The following is a 21,341-nucleotide window of genomic DNA, read 5'->3' as shown; positions in this document are numbered from 1 at the left end:
TCATAGAAAAAAAACAAAAAAACATCAACACTACGACAATTTTTTCTCACCCTTGGAATTGCAACAAGGAGAGACTCTATGCCTTGAACGGTGACTCTTGGGTTGGTCTGGATCGCCTCGAACACTGCCCGGATGGTTCTTTTGGTACTATCGCTGACTATTCTGTGGTTGTGGGCAGTTAGGAGCGCTGAGCCGGACTGGAAAAAGGACGACAGGACAGATCCCATTGTGATTCAATTTCTGGGGTCAAATTCTCCTGTCAATCTTCTTCTTCTTCTTCCTGAAATGCGTAAAGAGTGTTAGGTTAGGTTAGGTTAGGTAAGGGGGAGAGGGAGGGAGAGAGGGAGAGAGAGAGAGAGAGAGAGAGAGAGAGAGAGAGAGAGAGAGAGAGACAGCAATACAATCCGTCATAAATCAATATTTCTTTCCAGTTACGACCACTCTCTCTCTCTCTCTCTCTCTCTCTCTCTCTCTCTCTCACACATGGGATCAAATTTTCAGCCTATTTTTATAAGAGGCCTCCCCCAATAGGCCTAAACCTTCACCTCAAATCACAAATATCTCAAAAACATTTCAACTTTCAAATTTCCAGAAAGCTCGACCTTGAAAAATTTGTTGTGGTGACAAATTAAAGCATTTTTAAGAGTGTTTTTGTGGTTCTAGTGAAAGATTACCAAGATTTCTGGCTGATTTGAGAGAGAAACTGTCTTCAAAATGCATCTACTTGCCTCTATGCACGCTTATAAGAGTGTTTTTGTGGTTCTAGTGAAAGATTACAAAGATTTCTGGCTGATTTGAGAGAGAAACTGTCTTCAAAATGCATCTACTTGCCTCTATGCACGCTTATAAGAGTGTTTTTGTGGTTCTGGCGAAAGATTACCAAGATTTCTGGCTGATTTGAGAGAGAAACTGTCTTGAAAATGCATCTAATTGCCTCTATGCACGCTTATAAGAGTGTTTTTGTGGTTCTAGCGAAAGATTACCAAGATTTCTGGCTGATTTGAAGGAGAAACTGTCTTGGAAATGCGTCTACTTGCCTCTATGCACGCTTATAAGAGTGTTTTTGTGGTTCTAGTGAAAGATTACCAAGATTTCTGGCTGATTTGAAGGAGAAACTGTCTTGGAAATGCGTCTACTTGCCTCTATGCACGCTTATAAGAGTGTTTTTGTGGTTTTGACGAAAGATTACAAAGATTTCTGGCTGATTTGAGAGAGAAACTGTCTTCAAAATGCATCTACTTGCCTCTATGCACGCTTATAAGAGTGTTTTTGTGGTTCTGGCGAAAGATTACCAAGATTTCTGGCTGATTTGAAGGAGAAACTGTCTTGGAAATGCATCTACTTGCCTCTATGCACGCTTATAAGAGTGTTTTTGTGGTTCTAGTGAAAGATTACCAAGATTTCTGGCTGATTTGAGAGAGAAACTGTCTTCAAAATGCATCTAATTGCCTCTATGCACGCTTATAAGAGTGTTTTTGTGGTTTTGACGAAAGATTACCAAGATTTCTGGCTGATTTGAGAGAGAAACTGTCTTCAAAATGCATCTACTTGCCTCTATGCACGCTTATAAGTGTGTTTTTGTGGTTCTGGCGAAAGATTACCAAGATTTCTGGCTGATTTGAAGGAGAAACTGTCTTGGAAATGCGTCTACTTGCCTCTATGCACGCTTATAAGAGTGTTTTTGTGGTTCTGGCGAAAGATTACCAAGATTTCTGGCTGATTTGAGAGAGAAACTGTCTTCAAAATGCATCTAATTGCCTCTATGCACGCTTATAAGAGTGTTTTTGTGGTTCTGGCCAAAGATTACCAAGATTTCTGGCTGATTTGAGAGAGAAACAGTCTTGGAAATGCGTCTACTTGCCTCTATGCACGCTTATAAGAGTGTTTTTGTGGTTCTGGCGAAAGATTACCAAGATTTCTGGCTTATTTGAGGGAAAAACTGTCTTGAAAACTGGATGACGGAATGTTTAAGAAAGTTTTGTGGAATTTATAGAACTTTTTAAGAGTATGAAGATGTCGAGAGAGAGAGAGAGAGAGAGAGAGAGAGAGAGAGAGAGAGAGAGAGAGAGAGAGAGAGAGAGAGAGAGAGAGAGAAAAGTCCCAGCAGCTGTGTACAAAGTTTTTAAGTAATAATAATAATAATAATACAACTACTACTACTACTACTACTACTATTACTACTACTACCTGTTATCTCACCTATCATAGCATAGAGTTCACACACACTACACGAAACATGTTGACTACTACTACTACTACTACTACTACTACTACTACTACTACTACACAGAATTCCACATTTTGGACATTTGATAGTAACTTACAGGCTAAATAGGGATACCGTGTAGACTATCTCCTATCTCAAGGCCCCAACCTACACCTGGACCATGGACCTGTGCACTGGAAGACCCACAAACTCCGAACCCCAAAGCTAAATTCATAATCTCGTTAATTTATCACGAGAACTACAAAAACACCCTTAAAAACTGTTTATCCGCTCAAACAATTTTCCGAAGCCGCAGAGAGTTAGCGGGGTTTTTCAAGGTGCGGACTGCCCCCCCTAAGGACCAGATTAGCCCCCCCAATGTCCCTCGGCCACTAATCGCATACGTACTTTCACTCTGGTGTATCCAAATGCGTTTTTTTGCTGATTTAAACAAAATATCAATAATGCGTTTGGATTTATAAAACAGGGATATTAAGACTATTTTTCCAGAACGTGTGACAGCTGCTCTTGCCTCCATGAAGCTGTGGGAGAGGGAAACACGAGGCTTGCATAGGGAAACTGTCATTCATTGCCACCTGCGGACTGTAGAATAATTAAAAATAGTGAAATTGAGAGATATTACGATTAGAATTTACATTTGTGGCGCTAATAACAATGTCCATTAGTTCTTCCGTCCACTCCGCCTTCAACTTTCAATGGGGAAACACAGGAGACTATATTTGTAAAGGAGTCAATTATCCGAGGCCACTTGGAAGAATTTCGTAGACCTGTAAAGCCTCGTGTGTATATACTCACTCTCAGAAGCCACAGTGACGCACAGACTGGTACAAATGAAGTTCGTCGCTCTCAATCGGAGCTAATAAGAAGAAAATTATGAAAAACACACTTAATTTTCGGTTATCGTGAAATTCTGGTTAAAATATCATCACGTGAACGCGATTTTGACCAATAAGCGTTCGGATATCCCACAACGTCAGTAGGTTTTCATTGGTTTTAGAAAATTTAAGAATTGTGGTAGTTCGGATGGTGGTAGGTGGCTGAAAATTTGTGTGGTGGTAGCTGAATAGTTGTTCCTCCTTGGGTATGAGTGTGATTGTGGTAGGTGGAAGGGAAGTGTGAGAAATGGAGTGAGAAACTAGGGTGACGCTCATAATAATTTGAGTGTCACTGTGTGGTTAGCCTTAGAAAAGTTATGAATTGTGGTAGTTTGGATGGTGGTAGGTGGCTCAAATTTGGTGTGGTGGTAGCTGAATGGTTGTTCCTTCTTGGGTGTGAGTGTGATTGTGGTAGGTGGAGGGGAAGTGTGAGAAATGGAGTGAGAAACTAGGGTGACACTCATAATAATTTGAGTGTCACTGTGTGGTTAGCCTTAGAAAAGTTATGAATTGTGGTAGTTTGGATGGTGGTAGGTGGCTGAAAATTTGTGTGGTGATAGCTGTGTGGTTAGCCTTAGAAAAGTTATGAATTGTGGTAGTTTGGATGGTGGTAGGTGGCTCAAATTTGGTGTGGTGATAGCTGAATAGTTGTTCCTCCTTGGGTATGAGTGTGATTGTGGTAGGTGGAAGGGAAGTGTGAGAAAGTAGAGTGACAAAGGTGTGGTGGTCAGCGATAGTAGGCATCTGACGTCGCGATTATGAGATCTTAGCAGGTTTTTATAGGTGTGTGGTGCCAATAACACAAATTAGCTGAAATCGTAATATTTTTCCGAAGTATCAACCGCGATAGCCGAATTTATCTTGGCTGGAAGGCGGTTGTAGCCAATGAGCGCTCAGATATTCCATTACGTCACGGCTGCGCGCGATAGTAGGCATCTAACGTCGCGATTACGAGATTTTAACAGGTTTTTATGAGTGCGCGATAGCCGAAAACGCGATAGCCGAGGTTGTGGCCAATGAGCGCTCAGATATTCCATTACGTCACGGCTGCGCGCGATAGTAGGCATCTGGGGCCGCGATTACGAGATTTTAACAGGTTTTTATGAGTGCGCGATAACCGAAAACGCGATAGCCGAGGTTGTGGCCAATGAGCGTTCGGATATTTAATTACGTCATGGCTGCGCGCGATAGTAGGCATCTAACGTCGCGATTACGAGATTTTAGCAGGTTTTTATGAGTGCGCGATAGACGAAAACGCGATAGCCGAGGGTTGACTGGTTGAAGACTGCCAACAGGAAGACGTCGAGTGTGGAAACGTAGAGTGACTTATATAAAACACAGATTATTTCACAGTCTACAGCTAAATGCAGTGGGAGGAGCCAGGATGGGGAGCCTAATTCATTATTTTTTTTACGTAGGGAAGACGGTGAAAAAAACTGAAATATTACGAAATAGGTCCACTTGAGAGCTGGTCGTCTGAAAAATGCCGTCAGCCGTCAACCGTCAGTCTTGATAAAGCTTGTCTCTGTAGATCAGGAAACGTGTAGGTGGCGGAAGGACCTCCAGTATTACGTAGAATAATTTAAAAACACACAACGGACAAATGCGTGCAAAAGTCCGTTATTCGCAAAAGTCCGTAAAAAAAATGTCTAAAATGTACACAGAGACCGAAGATAAATTATTGTGGCCAGCAGCTCACGACGCGGATTTTAATACTCGTCCGTAGATTAAACCGGATTCCAGAAATTGTCCATAGTTTCCAAAATCCGTGAGATTATTAATAAGGCGACGAGGAAAAGCATTAATTCTTGAACAGGATTGTCAGAAATCGTAAACAGTACTTCCATGGTATCATTCAAAAGGGAAATTGATGAATACGGTCGACCCTCGAGACAACGGACAAATGCGTGCAAAAGTCCGTTATTCGCAAAAGTCCGTAAAAAAAATGTCTAAAATGTACGCCACCTATCAAACAATAATTTGCCGGGAACGGAGAATCGCGCATTTTAATATTCGTCCGTAAATCATAACCGGATAACAGAAATTGTCCGTAGTTTCCGAAATCCGTGAGATTATTAATAGGGTGACAGTGTAGGGTGAAGTGAAGGGGGAGGACCGTCACCCCATCACGGTACATCCACCCCCTCCCCCCCTATTCCTCCGCATGGTGTGACTAGACCCAAGGAGAAAGCTTAAGTGTGTTTGTCCGAGAGAGAGAAAGTTTAAGTGTGTTTTAGAAAGTTTTAAGTTTAAGTGTGTTTGTCCGAGGCTGTGTACTGATTAGAGTGATATTTTCTTTCACTCTCTTCAGTTACACCCAAAACACACCCAAAACACACTCAAAACACACCCAAACACAATCAAACACCACAAAACACACCAAAACACACCCCAAAACACGCAAAACACCCCAAAATCACTCAAAACACACCAAAACACCACAAATCACACCAAAAACACACAAAACATCACAAAACACCCCAAAATCACCACAAAACACACACCAAACACACTCAAAACACACAAAACACAAACACACTCAAAACACACTCAACACACACCCAAAACACTCAAAACACACTCAAACACACACTAAAAACACACAAAACACCACAAAAAACACACCCAAAATCACACAAAACACAAAACACCCCCACACAAAACACCACAAAACACCACAAAACACCACAAAACACCACAAAATCACAACAAAACACCTTTCCTAACCTAACCTAACCTAACCTAACCCCCCCCAAAAGCTCTCGTCTTGTCCCAATCATTAAAATGCCAATTCTTTTTTGCTTTCCAAACGGTTCATGAGTGTGTGGTGTGTGTGGGTGTGTGGGTGGGTGGGTGGGGAGGAGCCTTCACCTGTACTGTCCCGTCTCACTTATCTGCGGCCAGTTACAAGTACGTAGTTGCCGAGCAGCCTCCAAAGGGCCAAGAGGTCTGTTGCTGTTTGGATTTCCTTTGTATTTCTTTGTATTTCTACCACCACCACCACTACTATTACTACTACTATTACTATTACTACTACCACCACTACCACTACCACAATACACACTAAAACACCCCAAAAAACACTCAAAACATCCCAAAAACACACAAACACTATAAAAACACCACAAAACACCCCAAAACACTCAAAACACTCTAAAACACACAAAACACCTCAAAACACCCAAAACACACCAAAACACACAAAACACACCAAAATCACTCAAAACACCAAAACACCCCAAAACACACAAAATCAAACACACAAACACCCCAAAAACACCACAAAACACCAAACACCCAAAACACCACAAAATCACACACACCCAAAACACACAAAACACACACACCACACCACAACAACACCCACAACAACACACTCAAAACACACAAAACACCACAAAACACCAAAACACCACAAACACAAAACACACACACACCAAACACCACAAAACACTCAAAATCACTCAAAACACCACAAAACACACCAAAACACCCCAAAACACCACAAAATCACACAAAACACTCCAAAACCACACCAAAACACCCCAAAACACCCCAAACCACCCCAAAAACACCTCAAAACACCCCAAACACCCTTAAAATTTCGCAGTTTCCGAGAAAATTGAACAGGCAGGTTTACGACGACAAGGCAACAGAGATGAGAAATATTCATAAATGTGACCGAATATTCTCTAGAAAGGGTAACACTCTTATAAGCGTGCATAAAGGCAATTAGAAGCTTTTTAAAGACAGTTTCTCCCTCAAATAAGCCAGAAATCTTGATAATGTATCACTAGAACCACAAAAACACTCTTATAAGCGTGCATAGAGACAATTAGATGCATTTTCAAGGGTTTTAAAGACAGTTTCTCTCTCAAATCAGCCAGAAATCTTGGTAATCTTTCACTAGAACCACAAAAACACTCTTATAAGCGTGCATAAAGGCAATTAGAAGCTTTTTAAAGACAGTTTCTCTCTCAAATCAGCCAGAAATCTTGGTAATCTATCGCCAGAACCACAAAAACACTCTTATAAGCGTGCATAGAGACAATTAGAAGCGTTTTAAAGACAGTTTCTCTCTCAAATAAGCCAGAAATCTTGTTAATCTATCTCCAAAACCACAAAAACACTCTTATAAGCGTGCATAGAGACAATTAGATGCATTTTTAAGACACTATCTCTCTCAAATCAGCCAGAAATCTTGGTAATCTTTCACTAGAACCACAAAAACTCTCTTATAGGCGTGCATAGAGACAATTAGATGCATTTTCAAGGGTTTTAAAGACAATTTCTCCCTCAAATCAGCCAGAAATCTTGTTAATCTTTCACTAGAACCACAAAAACACTCTTATAAGCGTGCATAGAGACAATTAGATGCATTTCCAAGACAGTTTCTCTCTCAAATAAGCCAGAAATCTTGATAATCTTTCACTAGAACCACAAAAACACTCTTATAAGCGTGCATAGAGGCAATTAGATGCATTTTTAAGACAGTTTCTCTCTCAAATAAGCCAGAAATCTTGTTAATCTATCTCCAAAACCACAAAAACACTCTTATAAGCGTGCATAAAGGCAATTAGAAGCTTTTTAAAGACAGTTTCTTCCTCAAATCAGCCAGAAATCTTGTTAATCTTTCACTAGAACCACAAAAACACTCTTATAAGCGTGCATAGAGACAATTAGATGCATTTTCAAGGGTTTTAAAGACAGTTTCTCCGTCAAATAAGCCAGAAATCTTGTTAATCTATCTCCAAAACCACAAAAACACTCTTATAAGCGTGCATAGAAACAATTAGATGCATTTTCAAGGGTTTTAAAGACAGTTTCTCTCTCAAATCAGCCAGAAATCTTGTTAATCTTTCACTAGAACCACAAAAACACTCTTATAAGCGTGCATAGAGACAATTAGATGCATTTTCAAGGGTTTTAAAGACAGTTTTCTCTCAAATAAGCCAGAAATCTTGTTAATCTATCTCCAAAACCACAAAAACACTCTTATAAGCGTGCATAAAGGCAATTAGAAGCTTTTTAAAGACAGTTTCTCTCTCAAATAAGCCAGAAATCTTGTTAATCTTTCACTAGAACCACAAAAACACTCTTATAAGCGTGCATAGAGATAATTAGATGCATTTTCAAGGGTTTTAAAGACAGTTTCTCCCTCAAATAAGCCAGAAATCTTGATAATCTTTCACTAGAACCACAAAAACACTCTTATAAGCGTGCATAAAGGCAATTAGAAGCTTTTTAAAGACAGTTTCTCCCTCAAATAAGCCAGATATCTTGATAATCTTTCACTAGAACCACAAAAACACTCTTATAAGCGTGCATAGAGACAATTAGATGCATTTTCAAGGGTTTTAAAGACAGTTTTTCCCTCAAATCAGCCAGAAATCTTGTTAATCTATCTCCAAAACCACAAAAACACTCTTATAAGCGTGCATAGAGGCAATTAGATGCATTTTTAAGACAGTTTCTCCCTCAAATCAGCCAGAAATCTTGTTAATCTATCGCCAAAACCACAAAAACACTCTTATAAGCGTGCATAAAGGCAATTAGATGCTTTTTAAAGACAGTTTCTCCCTCAAATCAGCCAGAAATCTTGTTAATCTATCTCCAAAACCACAAAAACACTCTTATAAGCGTGCATAGAGACAATTAGATGCATTTTCAAGGGTTTTAAAGACAGTTTCTCCCTCAAATCAGCCAGAAATCTTGTTAATCTATCTCCAAAACCACAAAAACACTCTTATAAGCGTGCATAGAGGCAATTAGAAGCATTTTAAAGACAGTTTCTCCCTCAAATAAGCCAGATATCTTGATAATCTTTCATTCAAGGGTTTTAAAGACAGTTTCTCCCTCAAATAAGCCAGATATCTTGTTAATCTTTCACTAGAACCACAAAAACACTCTTATAAGCGTGCATAGAGGCAATTAGAAGCATTTTAAAGACAGTTTCTCCCTCAAATAAGCCAGATATCTTGATAATCTTTCATTCAAGGGTTTTAAAGACAGTTTCTCCCTCAAATAAGCCAGAAATCTTGTTAATCTTTCACTAGAACCACAAAAACACTCTTATAAGCGTGCATAAAGGCAATTAGAAGCGTTTTAAAGACAGTTTCTCTCTCAAATAAGCCAGAAATCTTGTTAATCTTTCACTAGGTCCACAAAAACACTCTTATAAGCGTGAATAGAGGCAAGTTTGTTCCTCACTTAAGATGGTTAAGGTTAGTTAGGTTAATATTACGACTACGACTACTACTACTACTACTACTACTACTACTGCTACTACTATTACTACTACTGCTACTACTATTACTACTATTGCTACTACTATTACTACTACTGCCATTATTACTACTACTATTGTTACTACTACTACTACTACTACGACAATACCACCACCATCACCACCACCACCTTTACCACTACTACGACCACAACTACGACTACTATTATTATTACCTTATCTACCTCTTGTTCTTCTTATCTCTCCATCTCTCCTCCTTCCCTCTTCTTCCCCCCTCCTCTTCCTCTCCTCTTCTTCCTCCTCTTCCTCTCGTAGGCCTAAAAACTGAGCCTAAATTTCCTCCAAGCTAGTCTTGCCACCAAAACAACTATGAGAGGTAGAAATGGCGGGTAAAAATGGCCGGTCTCATTTCTAGGACGGTTCTGTTATTTTTCGTATTTTATGATGTTTTTATCCATTCTACCATAGTTTTTATCACTTTTTTGTGTTTCTCTAATTTTTCTACATCTTTTTGGTGTTTTAAATGTAAGTTTTCGTGTTTATTTAAAATATTTTGTGTTTTAAATATGTTATCTCATTTGGGGTCAGTTTTCAACCTTATATTCATTCACCACTATGATTTTGACGGTGTTTATGGGTTAATTCAATATCCATCTACCTTATCCACGTCTTATTTGTGAGTTTTGGTGTTTATTTAAAGAATTTTCCTGATATTAAGACAACAAGGCGGTGTTTGACCATTTCGCTCTCATCTTCACATTTAGACCATTAGGAAGCCACAGAGGGCAACTAGATGCATTATGGGGCATAGTATATACAGATTAGGTAGCATCAATAGCTAGGAAGAAAGAAAATATAAAGAAAAAACACTTAGAGATTAGTTAAAAGAAAAAATGTAAACTGGAGAATATTATAAAATACTTCTTTGTCTCTCCCTTGTCATCAAAGCTCTCCAAAGGCCATACTTAAAGATATTCACGCTTATAAGAGTGTTTTTGTGGTTCTGGGGATAGATTACCAAGATTTCTGGCTTATTTGAGGGAGAAACTGTCTTGGAAACCTCTATTCACGCTTATAAGAGTGTTTTTGTGGTTCTAGCGATAAATTACCAAGATTTTTGGCTTATTTGAGAGAGAAACTGTCTTGAAAATGCATCTAATTGCCTCTATGCACGCTTATAAGAGTGTTTTTGTGGTTCTGGCGATAGATTACCAAGATTTCTGGCTGATTTGAAGGAGAAACTGTCTTGAAAATGCATCTAATTGTCTCTATGCACGCTTATAAGAGTGTTTTTGTGGTTCTAGTGAAAGATTAACAAGATTTCTGGCTGATTTGAGGGAGAAACTGTCTTGGAAACGCTTCTAATTGTCTTTATTCACGCTTATAAGAGTGTTTTTGTGGTTCTGGCGATAGAATACCAAGATTTCTGGCTTATTTGAGAGAGAAACTGTCTTGGAAACCTCTATTCACGCTTATAAGAGTGTTTTTGTGGTTTTGGAGATAGATTACCAAGATTTCTGGCTTATTTGAGGGAGAAACTGTCTTGAAAATGCGTCTAATTGCCTCTATTCACGCTTATAAGAGTGTTTTTGTGGTTCTAGCGATAGATTACCAAGATTTCTGGCTGATTTGAGGGAAAAACTGTCTTAAAAATGCTTCTAATTATCTTTATTCACGCTTATAAAAGTGTTTTTGTGATTCTAGTGATAGATTACCAAGATTTCTGGCTGATTTGAGGGAAAAACTGTCTTTAAAATGCTTCTAATTGTCTTTATTCACGCTTATAAGAGTGTTTTTGTGGTTCTAGCGAAAGATTACCAAGATTTCTGGCTTATTTGAGGGAAAAACTGTCTTGGAAACGCGTCTAATTGTCTTTATTCACGCTTATAAGAGTGTTTTTGTGGTTCTAGCGAAAGATTACCAAGATTTTTAGCTTATTTGAGGGAGAAACTCTTAAAAAATGTATCTAATTGTCTCTATTCACGCTTATAAGAGTGTTTTTGTGGTTCTAGTGATAGATTAACAAGATTTCTGGCTGATTTGAGAAAGAAACTGTCTTAAAAACGCGTCAAATTGTCTCTATTCACGCTTATAAGAGTGTTTTTGTGGTTCTAGCGATAGATTACCAAGATTTTTAGCTTATTTGAGGGAGAAACTGTCTTAAAAACGCGTCTAATTGCCTCTATTCACGCTTATAAGAGTGTTTTTGTGGTTCTGGCGATAGATTAACAAGATTTCTGGCTGATTTGAAGGAGAAACTGTCTTGAAAACGCATCTAATTGTCTCTATGCACGCTTATAAGAGTGTTTTTGTGGTTCTAGTGAAAGATTAACAAGATTTCTGGCTGATTTGAGGGAGAAACTGTCTTGGAAACGCTTCTAATTGTCTTTATTCACGCTTATAAGAGTGTTTTTGTGGTTCTAGCGATAGATTACCAAGATTTCTGGCTTATTTGAGGGAAAAACTGTCTTGGAAACGCGTCTAATTGCCTCTATGCACGCTTATAAGAGTGTTTTTGTGGTTCTAGTGAAAGATTAACAAGATTTCTGGCTGATTTGAGAGAGAAACTGTCTTGGAAACCTCTATTCACGCTTATAAGAGTGTTTTTGTGGTTCTAGCGATAGATTACCAAGATTTCTGGCTTATTTGAGGGAAAAACTGTCTTGGAAACGCGTCTAATTGCCTCTATTCACGCTTATAAGAGTGTTTTTGTGGTTCTAGTGAAAGATTAACAAGATTTCTGGCTGATTTGAGAGAGAAACTGTCTTGAAAATGCATCAAATTGTCTCTATTCACGCTTATAAGAGTGTTTTTGTGGTTCTAGCGAAAGATTACCAAGATTTCTGGCTGATTTGAGGGAAAAACTCTTCAAAATACATCTAATTGCCTCTATGCACGCTTATAAGAGTGTTTTTGTGGTTCTAGCGAAAGAATACCAAGATTTTTAGCTTATTTGAGGGAGAAACTGTCTTAAAAACGCGTCTAATTGCCTCTATGCACGCTTATAAGAGTGTTTTTGTGGTTCTAGCGAAAGATTACCAAGATTTCTGGCTGATTTGAGGGAGAAACTCTTAAAAATGCATCTAATTAATAAAAAATAAATAAACCTTGATATTTCCCTCTATATTTGAGTGTGTGGGGCGCAACAATAGGCTACCATGGCAGAGTACAGACAGCACCAGCGTAGCCTACCACTAATCTTCGCCTTCTGTATATCAATCTCTTCCTTGTATTCATTCTATTATTATTATTATTATTATTATTATTATTATTATTATTATTATTTCGTGTCAGTATTGATGTTAGCAGCTTGTAGCCATAAACCTGCTTGTAACTAGTGTGTCAAACTGTCTTAAAATGCCTCAAAATATGACAGACTCTCTTAAAATGCCCTCAAAACATGTTAAACTGTCTTAAGATGGTCTCAAAACATGACAAATTGTCTTAAAATAGTCTCAAAGCATGTCAAACTGTCTTAAAATGCTCTCAAAGCATGACAAACTGTCTTAAAATGCTCTCAAAACATGTCAAACTGCCTTAAAATGCCCTCAAAATATGTCAAACTGTCTTAAAATGGTCTCAAAACATGTCAAACTATCTTAAAATGCCCTCAAAGCATGTCAAACTGTCTTAAGATGGTCTCAAAACATGACAAATTGTCTTAAAATGGTCTCAAAACATGTCAAACGGTCTTAAATGGTCTCAAAATATGTGAAACTGTCTTAAAATGCCCTCAAAACATGTCAAATCGTCTTAAAATGGTCTCAAAACATGTCAAACTGTCTTAAAATGCTCTCAAAACATGTCAAACTGTCTTAAAATGCTCTCAAAACATGTCAAACTGTCTTAAAATGCTCTCAAAGCATGTCAAACTGTCTTAAAATGCTCTCAAAACATGCCAAACTGTCTTAAAATGGTCTCAAAACATGTCAAACTGTCTTAAAATGCTCTCAAAACATGTCAATTTGTCTTAAAATGCCCTCAAAACATGTCAAACTGTCTTAAAATGGTCTCAAAACATGTCAAACTGTCTTAAAATGCCTTCAGAACATGTCAAACTGTCTTAAAATGGTCTTAAAACATGTCAAACTGTCTTAAAATGTCCTCAAAACATGTCAAACTGTCTTAAAATGCCCTCAAAACATGTCAAACTGTCTTAAAATGCTCTCAAAACATGTCAAACTGTCTTAAAATATTCTGAAAATATGTCAAACTGTCTTAAAATGGTCTCAAAACATGTCAAACTGTCTTAAAATGCCCTCAAAACATGTCAAACTGTCTTAAAATGCTCTCAAAACATGACAAACTGTCTTAAAATGCTTTCAAAACATGTCAAACTGTCTTAAAATGCTCTCAAAACATGTTAAACTGTTTTAAAATGTCTCAAAACATGTCAAACTGTCATAAAATGATCTCAAAACATGCCAAACTGTCTTAAAATACCCTCAAAACATGTCAAACTGTCTTAAAATGCCCTCAAAACATGTCAAATTGTCTTAAAATGGTCTCAAAACATGTCAAACTGTCTTAAAATGCCCTCAAAACATGTCAAACTGTCTTAAAATGGTCTCAAAACATGTCAAACTGTCTTAAAATACCCTCAAAACATGTCAAACCGTCTTAAAATGGTCTCAAAACATGTCAAACTGCCTTAAAATGCCCTCAAACATGTCAAATTGTCTTAAAATGGTCTCAAAACATGTCAAACTGTCTTAAAATGCCCTCAAAACATGTCAAACTGTCTTAAAATGCCCTAAAAACATGTCTGTCTTAAAATACCCTCAAAAATGTCAAACTGTCTTAAAATGCCCTCAAAACATGTCAAACTGTCTTAAAATGCCCTCAAAACATGTCAAACTGTCTTAAAATGGTCTCAAAACATGTCAAACTGTCTTAAAATGCCCTCAAAACATGTCAAATTGTCTTAAAATGCCCTCAAAACATGTCAAACTGTCTTAAAATGCCCTCAAAACATGTCAAACTGTCTTAAAATGCCCTCAAAACATGTCAAACTGTCTTCAAAAACCCTCAAAACATGTCAAACTGTCTTAAAATGCCCTCAAAACATGTCAAACTGTCTCAAATGCCCTCAAAACATGTCAAACTGTCTTAAAATGCCCTCAAAACATGTCAAACTGTCTTAAAATGCCCTCAAAACATGTCAAACTGTCTTAAAATGCCCTCAAAACATGTCAAACTGTCTTAAAATGCCCTCAAAACATGTCAAACTGTCTTAAAATGCCCTCAAAACATGTCAAACTGTCTTAAAATGCCCTCAAAACATGTCAAACTGTCTTAAAATGCCCTCAAAACATGTCAAACTGTCTTAAATGCCCTCAAAACATGTCAAACTGTCTTAAAATGCCCTCAAAACATGTCAAACTGTCTTAAAATGCCCTCAAAACATGTCAAACTGTCTTAAAATGCCCTCAAAACATGTCAAACTGTCTTAAAATGCCCTCAAAACATGTCAAACTGTCTTAAAATGCCCTCAAAACATGTCAAACTGTCTTAAAATGCCCTCAAAACATGTCAAACTGTCTTAAAATGCCCTCAAAACATGTCAAACTGTCTTAAAATGCCCTCAAAACATGTCAAACTGTCTTAAAATGCTCTCAAAACATGTCAAACTGTCTTAAAATGCCCTCAAAACATGTCAAACTGTCTTAAAATGCCCTCAAAACATGTCAAACTGTCTTAAAATGTCCTCAAAACATGTCAAACTGTCTTAAAATGCCCTCAAAACATGTCAAACTGTCTTAAAATGCCCTCAAAACATGTCAAACTGTCTTAAAATGCCCTCAAAACATGTCAAACTGTCTTAAATGCCCTCAAAACATGTCAAACTGTCTTAAAATGCCCTCAAAACATGTCAAACTGTCTTAAAATGTCAAACCTCAAAACATGTCAAACTGTCTTAAAATGCCCTCAAAACATGTCAAACTGTCTTAAAATGCCCTCAAAACATGTCAAACTGTCTTAAAATGCCCTCAAAACATGTCAAACTGTCTTAAAATGCCTCAAAACATGTCAAACTGTCTTAAAATGCCCTCAAAACATGTCAAACTGTCTTAAAATGCCCTCAAAACATGTCAAACTGTCTTAAAATGCCCTCAAAACATGTCAAACTGTCTTAAAATGCCCTCAAAACATGTCAAACTGTCTTAAAATGCCCTCAAAACATGTCAAACTGTCTTAAAATGCCTCAAAACATGTCAAACTGTCTTAAAATGCCTCAAAACATGTCAAACTGTCTTAAAATGCCCTCAAAACATGTCAAACTGTCTTAAAATGCCTCAAAACATGTCAAACTGTCTTAAAATGCCCTCAAAACATGTCAAACTGTCTTAAAATGCCTCAAAACATGTCAAACTGTCTTAAAATGCCCTCAAAACATGTCAAACTGTCTTAAAATGCCAAAACTCAAAACATGTCAAACTGTCTTAAAATGCCCTCAAAACATGTCAAACTGTCTTAAATGCCCTCAAAACATGTCAAACTGTCTTAAAATGCCCTCAAAACATGTCAAACTGTCTTAAAATGCCCTCAAAACATGTCAAACTGTCTTAAAATGCCCTCAAAACAAACTGTCTTAAAATGCCCTCAAAACATGTCAAACTGTCTTAAAATGCCCTCAAAACATGCCAAACTGTCTTAAAATGCCCTCAAAACATGTCAAACTGTCTTAAAATGCCCTCAAAACATGTCAAACTGTCTTAAAATGCCCTCAAAACATGGCAAACTGTCTTAAAATGACCTCAAAACATGTCAAACTGTCTTAAAATGCCCTCAAAACATGTCAAACTGTCTTAAAATGGTCTCAAAACATGTCAAACTGTCTTAAAATGCCCTCAAAACATGTCAAACTGTCTTAAAATGCCCTCAAAACATGTCAAACTGTCTTAAAATGGTCTCAAAACATGTCAAACTGTCTTAAAATGCCCTCAAAACATGTCAAACTGTCTTAAAATGCCCTCAAAATATGTCAAACTGTCTTAAAATGGTCTCAAAACATGTCAAACTATCTTAAAATGCCCTCAAAGCATGTCAAACTGTCTTAAGATGGTCTCAAAATATGTCAAACTGTCTTAAAATGGTCTCAAAACATGTCAAACTATCTTAAAATGCCCTCAAAGCATGTCAAACTGTCTTAAGATGGTCTCAAAACATGTCAAACTGTCTTAAAATGCCCTCAAAGCATGTCAAATTGTCTTAAAATGGTCTCAAAATATGTCAAACTGTCTTCAAATGCTCTCAAAACATGTTAAACTGTTTTAAAATGTTTTCAAAATATGTCAAACTGTCATAAAATGATCTCAAAACATATCAAACTGTCTTAAAATGCCCTCAAAGCATGTCAAACTGTATTAAAATGCCCTCAAAACATGTCAAATTGTCTTAAAATGGTCTTAAAACATGTCAAACTGTCTTAAAATGCTCTCAAAACATGTCAAACTATCTTAAAATGGTCTCAAAACATGTTAAACTCTCTTAAAATGCCCTCAAAACATGTCAAACTGCCTTAAAATGCCCTCAAAATATGTCAAACTGTCTTAAAATGGTCTCAAAACATGTCAAACTATCTTAAAATGCCCTCAAAGCATGTCAAACTGTCTTAAGATGGTCTCAAAACATGACAAATTGTCTTAAAATAGTCTCAAAACATGTCAAACGGTCTTAAATGGTCTCAAAATATGTGAAACTGTCTTAAAATACTCTCAAAACATGTCAAACTGTCTTAAAATGCCCTCAAAACATGTCAAGTTGTCTTAAATTGCCCTCAAAACATGGCAAACTGTCTTAAAATGCCCTCAAAGCATGTCAAATTCTCTTAATATGCTCTCAAAACATGTCAAACTGTCTTAAAATGCCCTTAAAACATGCCAAACTGTCTTAAAATGCCCTCAAAACATGTCAAACTGTCTTAAAATGCCCTCAAACATGTCAAACTGTCTTAAAATGCCCTCAAAGCATGTTAAACTGTCTTAAAATGCCCTCAAAACATGTCAAACTGTCTTAAAATGCCCTTAAAACATGTCAAACTGTTTTAAATGCACTCAAAACATGTCAAAATGTTTTAAAATGGTCTCAAAACATGCCAAACTATCTTAAAATGCCCTAAAAACATGGCAAACTGTCTTAAAATGACCTCAAAACATCTCGAACTATCTTAAAATGCACTCAAAACATGTCAAACTATCTTAAAATGCCCTCAAAACATGTCAAACTGTCTTAAAATGCTCTCAAAACATGGTAAACTGTCTTAAAATGCCCACAAAACATGCCAAACTGTCTTAAAATGCCCTCACAACATGTCACATTGTCTTAAAATTCTCTCATAATATGTTAAACTGTATTAAAATGCTCTTAAACATGTCAAACTGTCTTAAAATGCTCTCAAAACATGCTGAACTGTCTTAAAATGCCCTCAAAACATGTCAAACTGTCTTAAAATGCTCTCAAAACATGTCAAACTGTCTTGAAATGCCCACTAAACATGCCAAACTGTCTTAAAATGCCCTCAAAACATGTCAAATTGTCTTAAAATGCTCTCAAAACATGTCAAACTGTCTTAAAATTCTCTCAAAACATGTCAAACTGTCTTAAATGCCCACAAAACATGCCAACTGTCTTAAAATGCTCTCAAAACATGTCAAACTGTCTTAAAATGCTCAAAACATGTCAAACTATCTTAAAATGCTCTCAAAACATGTCAAATTGTCTTAAAATGCCCTCAAAACATGCCAAACTGTCTTAAAATGCTCTCAAAACATGTCGAACTGACTTAAAATGCCCTCAAAACATGTCAAATTGTCTTAAAATGCTCTCAAAACATGCCAATCTGTCTTGAATTGGTCTCAAAACATGTCAAACAATCTTAAAATGCCCTCAAAACATGTCAAATTCTTTTAAAATGCTCTCAAAACATGCCGAACTGTTTTAAAATGCCTTCAAAACATGCCAAACTGTCTTAAAATGTCCCAAAACATCTCCTTAAAATGCCCTCAGAATGTGAACCACAAAACATGTTAAACTCTCATAAAATGCTCTTAAAACATGTCAAACGTATTTAAAATGCTCTCAAAACATGTCAAGTTGTCTTAAAATGCTCTCAAAACATGTCAAACTGTCTTAAAATTATTACTTCAACTAAAGCCTTTCAAAAGAGTGTTTCTCCTGTTAATAATGCAGAAATGTTGTCACTCTGCCTCTAGAACCACAAAAACACTCTTAAAAACCCTTATTACTTCAACTACAGCCTTTCAAAAGAGTGTTTCTCCTGTTAATAATGCAGAACTTCAACTAGAGCCTTTTGTCACTCTGCCTCTAGAACCACAAAACACTCTTAAAACCCTTATTACTTCAACTACAGCCTTTCAAAAGAGTGTTTCTCCTGTTAATAATGCAGAAATGTTGTCACTCTGCCTCTAGAACCACAAAACACTCTTAAAACCCTTATTACTTCAACTAGAGCCTTTAGAACCACAAAACACTCTTAAAACCCTTATTACTTCAACTAGAGCCTTTCAAAGAGTGTTTCTCCTGTTAATAATGCAGAAATGTTGTCACTCTGCCTCTAGAACCACAAAACACTCTTAAAACCCTTATTACTTCAACTAGAGCCTTTCAAAAGAGTGTTTCTCCTGTTAATAATGCAGAAATGTTGTCACTCTGCCTCTAGAACCACAAAAACACTCTTAAAACCCTTATTACTTCAACTAGAGCCTTTCAAAAGAGTGTTTCTCCTGTTAATAATGCAGAAATGTTGTCACTCTGCCTCTAGAACCACAAAACACTCTTAAAACCCTTATTACTTCAACTAGAGCCTTTCAGCCTTTCAAAAGAGTGTTTCTCCTGTTAATAATGCAGAAATGTTGTCACTCTGCCTCTAGAACCACAAAAACACTCTTAAAACCCTTATTACTTCAACTAGAGCCTTTCAAAAGAGTGTTTCTCCTGTTAATAATGCAGAAATGTTGTCACTCTGCCTCTAGAACCACAAAACACTCTTAAAAACCCTTATTACTTCAACTAGAGCCTTTCAAAAGAGTGTTTCTCCTGTTAATAATGCAGAAATGTTGTCACTCTGCCTCTAGAACCACAAAACACTCTTAAAACCCTTATTACTTCAACTAGAGCCTTTCAAAAGAGTGTTTCTCCTGTTAATAATGCAGAAATGTTGTCACTCTGCCTCTAGAACCACAAAACACTCTTAAAACCCTTATTACTTCAACTAGAGCCTTTCAAAAGAGTGTTTCTCCTGTTAATAATGCAGAAATGTTGTCACTCTGCCTCTAGAACCACAAAACACTCTTAAAACCCTTATTACTTCAACTAGAGCCTTTCAAAAGAGTGTTTCTCCTGTTAATAATGCAGAAATGTTGTCACTCTGCCTCTAGAACCACAAAACACTCTTAAAACCCTTATTACTTCAACTAGAGCCTTTCAAAAGAGTGTTTCTCCTGTTAATAATGCAGAAATGTTGTCACTCTGCCTCTAGAACCACAAAACACTCTTAAAACCCTTATTACTTCAAATAAAGCCTTTAAATAGAGTGTTTCTCCTGTTAATAATGCAGAAATGTTGTCACTCTGCCTCTAGAACCACAAAAACACTCTTAAAAACCCTTATTACTTCAACTAGAGCCTTTCAAAAGAGTGTTTCTCCTGTTAATAATGCAGAAATGTCTAAGGTTATTATGAGGCCTTTCGAAGTACGAGGCGACTGTCTTCCCTCCAGGAACAAGGGCCACCAACGGTCATGGCAGAGGTGACAGCCTGGTTAGCTGCTGGAAGACACAAGTTCGACACATTATGAGAGAGTTTACCTTGCTGTTGGTTGACTTGACGCCATCAGAGGACCGCCTGAACATCGCCTTGGCATTCAAAGTGTGTCTCCTTTCTCTTCCTCTCTTTGGAAGTGACCTAACAACTCCCGCCGTTAGAGATTTTGCCTTCGTCGTCAACTGAAGTTAGTGTTTCTACCGACCGAGGCAGCACTGCGAGTAACTGGTGGGTTTCCTTCCAGCTTAGCAATCAGGCATTAACAGCCACGCCTAGATGGTCAAATTGAGTGTCCTAGGCAGAGCGGTCAGCTGGTGAAGACTAGTGTTTACATCCCAACAGAGGGCACCCGTCGTCCAGTGTTTGTCCCAATAGAGGCTGCAATGCGAGTGCCACTAATAACCACACCTAGATGGTCAAATTGAGTGTCCTAGGCAGAGCGGTCAGCTGGTGAAGACTAGTGTTTACATCGCGACAAAAGACATCCATTGGGCTTTTCATTGCCCCGAGTGAGGAAGCCCAACCTACACTCGGACCGTGGACAGGATTCGAACCCCAAAGCACGCATGGTTCCTCTGTACCACGGCGGCCCCATTGGTATAGCTCTTCAGAACATTCTTGTCTGGTTTCTTGCTGTTATCTCACAATGAAACGGTTCTCATTCAAGTCACTCAGTCTCGAGGTATGTAAGAGTAGTTTGTAGACCAGCTAGATAGTTTTCTTAGCCCCTTCAGTACTGGGACGTGCCTTGAATTTTCTGTACGATTAGAAGATATAATTTTTTAATATAATGAAGGTCTTTTGAGGTCACAAGATTAATGGACAAGTATTCACCATTTTAACCCCCCCACATGAGTTTCTGAAGCTGTATAAAATCACGGAATACTAATGGATATGGAGACACATTTTTACCTTGAGATTTGTGAACGATTAGACCATATTCTCAAACTACGCTGTTCCTTGACTACAGTGAAGAGTCTCTACTTGGAAATCCACATTATTCGAGCTCTTCCACGGTTTAAGTTGGAGATAACACCATTTCTACGGTACTGACTGAAGATCCAGGCTTGATTGTCTATGCGGCGAGAGATCAAAGGGAAGGAGACACGGACAACGCTCCTTGGATTGTGTTCATAGGCACTAAACCCCGGGAGAGGATCGAGAGAGCTTGCCAGGACAACTCCATAGGGAAGCTGGAAACAGAGGTC

At 37.6% G+C, this 21,341-nt stretch overlaps 1 protein-coding gene across 3 annotated transcripts in view; it reads right to left on the bottom strand.

Moving 5' to 3' along the window:
• The window catches only part of LOC123505991 (ankyrin-1-like), a 42,517-nt gene extending 32,787 nt beyond the window's left edge, over positions 1–9,730 (bottom strand). For 2 of the 3 annotated variants that reach the window (XM_045257809.1, XM_045257801.1), the window contains exons 1-2: positions 9,565–9,730; positions 51–280 (exon numbers count right to left, since the gene is read on the bottom strand). In XM_045257809.1, the coding sequence (XP_045113744.1) occupies positions 51–227 (177 nt within the window). In that variant the 5' untranslated portion in view covers positions 228–280; positions 9,565–9,730. The remainder of the gene's footprint in view (positions 1–50; positions 281–9,564) is intronic. The other variant, XM_045257815.1, reaches the window with a different exon arrangement.
• Between the last annotated feature and the right edge of the window lie 11,611 nt (positions 9,731–21,341).

Source organism: Portunus trituberculatus, chromosome 2 (genome assembly GCF_017591435.1).
Source record: "Portunus trituberculatus isolate SZX2019 chromosome 2, ASM1759143v1, whole genome shotgun sequence".
Lineage (NCBI taxonomy): Eukaryota > Metazoa > Arthropoda > Malacostraca > Decapoda > Portunidae > Portunus > Portunus trituberculatus.
Note: the sequence above shows the minus strand (reverse complement) of the source record. Positions and strands in the feature narration are given on the sequence as shown.